The sequence below is a fragment of the Takifugu rubripes genome, chromosome 20 (assembly GCF_901000725.2).
Source record: "Takifugu rubripes chromosome 20, fTakRub1.2, whole genome shotgun sequence".
In the NCBI taxonomy this organism is placed as follows: domain Eukaryota; kingdom Metazoa; phylum Chordata; class Actinopteri; order Tetraodontiformes; family Tetraodontidae; genus Takifugu; species Takifugu rubripes.
Genome location: NC_042304.1, coordinates 3190778 through 3196999, shown reverse-complemented (window position 1 = coordinate 3196999; position 6222 = coordinate 3190778). Strand labels below are relative to the sequence as shown.

The window sequence follows — 6222 nt, the reverse complement described above, 5'->3', positions numbered from 1 at the left end:
CGAAAAACTTGTTTTCATTTTCAGAGTTAATGGAATGAATGAATGACTGAGCCAAAGACAGACAGGAGAGAAATGAAAGCTAAAACCTGAGCTTAATTTAAAGAGATCCTGACACATCTGGAGTATTGCTTCTCTGATTTCTTTGAAATGGTCTTGAAGACTGAACACATTCGATTAGGTTTTGCGCTGCCACGTTCAACCTCAGAATTTTGTTTCAGTAACTCTGCTTTTGCTGTGTTGAACTGCAACAATGTGGCTCCGTAGTTTAAAAGATATTTTTAGGATAGTAATGAATATGAAATGCACTGATGGAACTCATAATAAAAATATGTCTGCTTTACAACTATGATATCAGTGACATCCATAGTCGCTGTAATCTGGGTTTGTGTGTGCTTTTAACAGTAAAATAAAGCACTTCTCATTATTTTAGAGAGATGAATCATTTTTACTTTTCATTGTTTGCAGCATTAATTATCACATGCAGTAAAGATTTTAAAAAATGCGGCAATGAATCCCTTTAAAAAATCTGGGTGTCCTGTGATGTGTGTAACTAAGCGACATCAGAGCGATTACACTGATAATTAGCCATTCCTGTGATTTGTTAGAGCAGTGCTGGACATGCTGTCTCTCTCAGCACATGTCCGGCTGCTCCAGCATGCTCCCCGCAGTGACTCAAGCTCTAAATTTGCGCTGTCGCCTTGTAAACGCCGCTGCATGTTCAACCTAAAGGTCGAAACGACAGCTTACAAGCCAGAGAATCAATATGGTGCCAGCCGCCGTCGCACTGTCCCATCATCGACCATCATCTGAGGCCAATAAGACAATACCTCAACTGGGAGGATTCAATTTGCTCCTGTTGCGCCTTAATAAAGCCATTGATTCAAATTAAATTAGCCTTAGATGAGGGTTAGGGTCTCAGCTCAGTGGAAGACATGGTTACAGATCACTTTGACATTTAGTTCTAAGCAGAGCTGGAAGATTCTTGATTACAGGCTGGACAATCTAATTGGTCTGTTGAGAAACCATATATATCTTTTTTTGCAACTGTCTTTCTGGGACTGTCACTCTGGTTTACATCACTGGCTGCTTGGTAATTACGATTGAGTTCACTTTGATTTAATATCAAACTGTGCTGCTCAAAATAGCAGCATTAATAAGGGCAAAAGAGGCCTCTGATTGCTGACGAACTTCTCTCCACGGACTCTGGCCTCACTTTGGCGCCGCCTTGTGCTCAAACGTAGTCTGCGTGTGCGCGTGTGTGAAGCCGGAGAGCTGCATGAGGAAGTCAGACAGATCCAAAGAATACGGTTGTAAAAAGAAAACCTCACCCTCATACTCAAGATTATATTTCTAAGAACCTATCTTTATTTTTAAGAAAATAATAATAATGTATTTGATGCGCCTGACAGATTGCGTAATTCATCCAAATATGGAGATGGTGACATATTTTTCTTTTTCCTGCTTGAAGGCGATGAAAAGGAAAAACAAGTGTAAAAAAATAAACAAATGAAGACGTGTAAGCATCTGAAAATAATCAGATTATAAAATCGGACGCCATTTCCCCAGTCCGATTTAAAAACAGATACATTTAACGAACATTTCCACGATACTTTAGCGTGTAATTCTTTTAGAAGAAGAAACGAATACAAGGGAAACATACACATTCCGTGTCTTGATTCTGTCAATTGAATGATTTTAATTTAACAAAACATGTCCTGCCAGGGTGTTGCATGCAGTTAAAAGAATTAACAAAAAGAAAAGTTTTAAAAATCGAATAACTGTACATTGTAAAAAAGAAGAATTAAATCAGTGACAAACCTACAAGTCGGCGCAAAAATCTTCATCCCTCTGCACAGCAAAAATCCGATGATAAATATATAAATAATACATATATATACACGCACACACACACACACACACATATATATATCACGTAATAACAGATAGCATTCTAAATGCGTTCGATGTTTTACTTGGATTTCGGTAAATAAATAAATACAAATAAAACGCGAAGTTTCTAAAGGAAATCCATTGGAACGAATATTCACCAACGCGTCAAACCGGGAGCTAAAAAAAGGAGCATGAGCAGCATGTTGAGAAGTGGCGGTTCCCAAGAACGAACGTCAACCAGAGCGCGCACACGCGCGGACCTGCAGCCTCCCCGCAGACACTTGGTCAGCTGAACGCATCACAATTTGTTCTTTCTCCTTTCTCCATATCCTTCAAATCCACGTCGGGGGAGGGGAAAAGTGCTGAAATTCTACTACCTTTGAACGCTCATTAGCACCTCATAATTACTTTACTAATTAGGATGACATGGTTATTAGCAGGATGCGCTGTCATGGCAGTCGCCACCGCTCCTCCTCATGCTTCAGATGTGCCGACCTTGCGGCTCTCAGAATAAAGATAGACGGCGGCCGTGACACCGCAACTGCTCACCGCCTTCTCATTTTCTACAGCTCCAATTTCCTGATTACAGAGGACTCAAAAGCAGGTTTTGGGGGAAAAAAGAACATTAAACAGAAAAGGGGCATTTTAGCCATGGTAACATATGTAGCTAAGCAACAATAATTCTATTGCAAAGTGGAAATAAATGAAAAATCATAAAACTTAGTGAACAGAATCATTGAGCCTCTACTGTGACTTGACGTGCAAATAATTCAAATATGTTTTCTTTTTGTCCTTTCCTAAAGAAGATGGTATATTTAATACACATTAGTTACACGGCCTAAACCCGCACTCCCCTTACGTTTAAAAAGAGCTATTCCAGAATTTAACTCAACTCAATGGGAGAAGTGATGAAGAAACAACTCCCTGATTGGTGAGGCACCAGAACCGATTCAGGGATGGAAGCCAATGGCGTGGCGGGGGGAGGTGGGGGTGCGGGGAGAGAAAAGGCGTCGAGTGTTTATTATAAAGGAGAAAATATTAATTCCCCCTCGCCGTGGGCCGTGACGTCAGTATAGGAAGTCATTGTAGAGCAACACTGGAGCGATTAGCAGCAAAAAGGGGGAGCCTGATGTCGAGGAGTCAGCCCTATGTATATCTCACACGCCTCAACTTTTAACACAAAGTTCAATATCCAAACAGAAAAAGCGACGCGGACTACGCAGAGGCGCACTCACTTCCACTGAATGTAAAATTTTGGACCACCTGAGCCGCTTTTAAACGAGGATTTTCTTTCCCTCTTTTTTTTATCCAACTGTTTGCTCTTTTTAAAAAATCCTTGCGTTCATTTCAACGAAATTTCCGGACTTTTTCTTTCTGGTTTTGGCGGAGGAGAAGCATCTAACTGTTGTTATGAAGGCTCCGTCACTCGTTTCTTAATATGGAAGGATCCAGCGGGTCGAGTTTTGGGATAGACACTATTTTATCCAGCGCGTCCAACTCTGGTAACCCCGTGCTAATGAACGGGGATTTTCGGCTCGGCGACAGCAGGACAGCGGATTTCAGGAGTCAGGCAACCCCGTCACCATGCTCGGAGATAGACACTGTGGGGACGGCGCCCTCATCCCCCATCTCGGTAACCATGGAGCACGCCGCCGATGCGCATCTGGTCCAGGACAGCCTTCAGCATCACCACCATCACCACAACCAGCAGAGTTTGGCGCTATCGCCTCAGCAGCCGCCGTTTGCCGGGGCCGGCTGCGCCCCAAGGACTGCCACATCCTCCTTTTTAATCAAAGACATTTTGGGCGACAGTAAACCGCTGGCAGCCTGCGCACCTTACAGTACGAGTGTATCCTCACCCCATCACACGCCAAAACCAGAAAGTGCCACGGCTCCGGACGGCTTCAGGCCCAAACTGGAACAAGAAGACAGCAAGAACAAGTTGGACAAAAGAGACGACATTCAGAGTGAAATGAAATGCAAGGGTACGAGCTCCGTTTGATTATTTAGTCCATCCTAGCACTTAAAGTCGATGTTAAAGTTGTGGAAGTTAAGAATATTTACAACTATGAAAAGTTGAAAATAATTGTTGCCGTAATAATAATAATAATAATAATAATAATAATAATAATAATAATAATAATTTATTTGGTTGAATCTCCTGTAAATCCGGTTATTTCACCGTGTGTAAGACCTCCCCAGTGGGTTAATTAGAGAGATTATTGTCCTTCCTAGAGGGGGGATCATCGTGCAAGGAAAACAGCTACAGCTAGTCACTGATTGACCTATTGATTTCTAGTTTTCTAAAGGAAGGGAAGCCTATAATAGTGATCGTAACAGTGATAACAATAATGATCCAGATGACCGTGTTCTTTTACTGTGGAAGTGCTGCATTTGCCACACGTGTCAAAGCGCACCGGTTTGAGCCCATTTTAAACGGGTTAGTTAATATTTGACAGTAGGCAAAAAATAAACTTAAAAAAAATTGAAAATGTTCAGGATAATTTCGTGGTTTTCCATGACTAACCCACAACCCCCTCTCCTTGCTCTATAGGGACTAAGGACGAAGGGGACCGTGAGATCTCCAGCAGCAGAGACAGTCCGCCGATGCGCACAAAAAAACCTCGCAAAGCACGGACAGCCTTCACCGACCACCAGCTCAACCAGCTGGAGAGGAGCTTCGAGCGACAAAAATACCTCAGCGTGCAGGACCGCATGGACCTAGCGGCGGCTCTCAACCTGACAGACACACAAGTCAAGACCTGGTACCAAAACAGACGGTAAGGCACCCAAAAATACACCGAAATGCTGTAAAAAAATGGAGCATAAAGCTGTGGGGAAATCTGAAGATTTACAGCACAAGAACGATGCAACAGTCACGTTCATTCGATGGTTGAGGATCATTTAGGTGTTGCTTTGCATAGCTTCAAGCACGTGGCGTTAGTATTTGTCTTCGGATGTTTTATAATGATGATATTGTTTCCCAGGAAGTAAGATTCTCACGGTAATAATTGCCTTCGCCTGGATGGCGCGCAGTCGGTTTGGGCTGCAGAGGCCACGCTTAAGTTTCTCAGGATTTGAAGACTGGCTCTTTTCTTCCCGAGTCACAAATGTCGTTTAAATTAAAAGAGAAAAAAAGAGGAAAATTACAGAATGTATGAACGAAAATACCCGTGTAAAAATCGCATTCGTAAAACGAATCAACGCTTTCTTTAATCTCTTTCAATAAAATTCTTATTTGTCGTGCGTGGTTAAACAATCTGGCGATCGGGATTTGGTTTTTAGAAAAGGATCAACATTTCTTCATATTTGCCTCTCGACTTTTTTCCTACCCAATTAAAGCACACCCATACATCGACGCCTGTGATAATTAGGCCTCTGCATACCAATTACGGGGGTGTTTGGGGATTTGGCGGCAGAGCAGCTGATTAAATAATTCATTCCATGTATTTTGATCTGATTTCCAGGACGAAGTGGAAGAGACAAACGGCGGTCGGATTAGAACTCCTGGCCGAAGCAGGAAACTACTCCGCCTTACAGAGAATGTTCCCGTCGCCCTATTTTTACCACCCGAGCCTGCTGGGTACCGTGGATACCACGACGGCAGCGGCGGCAATGTTCAGCAACATGTACCGGACTCCTACCACAGCGCATCCCGGCCTCCAGAGACCCCTGGTCCCGAGGGTGCTCATTCATGGCCTTGGGCCTGGGGGACAACCGGCTCTAAATCCCCTGTCTAACCCCATGCCCGGCGCCGCGCATCCGCGATAAAACCCGAAACGCGACGAGAAAAGACGATGACCTGAAACCTTATTGAACACTTGATGTGAGTAACTACAACGGAAGCACACTACTGGACTTTCTCTCCAAACCCGACACATTTAAAGAAGGAAGAGAGGTATTTAATGTAGGCCCGAGTAGTCTGAACCAGGTCCTGAAGACTCTCTGTCCGGCCCGAGGCAGAAAACAAGGACTGCTCATGTCTGATTGTCTGTTTGTCTTTTGTACAAATACACTTAACATTAGAAAATAAACTTATAAAGTTTATTAGATGAAGAACGGAATGAATAAAGAAGTCATGATGTTACATGAATTTCAGACGCCTCCAATGAGTTCAAATCTTAGTTCTTTACGCAAAAAAATCAAGAAAAAAACAGTTTATCACGCCATTTTAAAAAAAAAAGATATCTTCATTATCTCGATAAGCTTTATTGAAAATATAATATATCCCCCTTTTTAATTTGGATCACTTAACACGTACTTAAAACTCGCGTTATAGTTGGAGAGTTTTCATCAGCAACATTAATGAGCACATGTTGTTTTCTACATTAG

General features: G+C 42.6%; 1 protein-coding gene across 1 annotated transcript; it reads left to right on the top strand.

Moving 5' to 3' along the window:
• Positions 1-2941: 2941 nt before the first annotated feature.
• Positions 2942-5980, top strand: barhl2 (BarH-like homeobox 2). The gene is made up of 3 exons (XM_003973788.2): positions 2942-3875; positions 4445-4670; positions 5358-5980. The coding sequence occupies exons 1-3, from the start codon at positions 3329-3331 to the stop codon at positions 5659-5661; spliced, it is 1077 nt and encodes a 358-aa protein (XP_003973837.2). The 5' UTR covers positions 2942-3328; the 3' UTR covers positions 5662-5980.
• Positions 5981-6222: the final 242 nt, after the last annotated feature.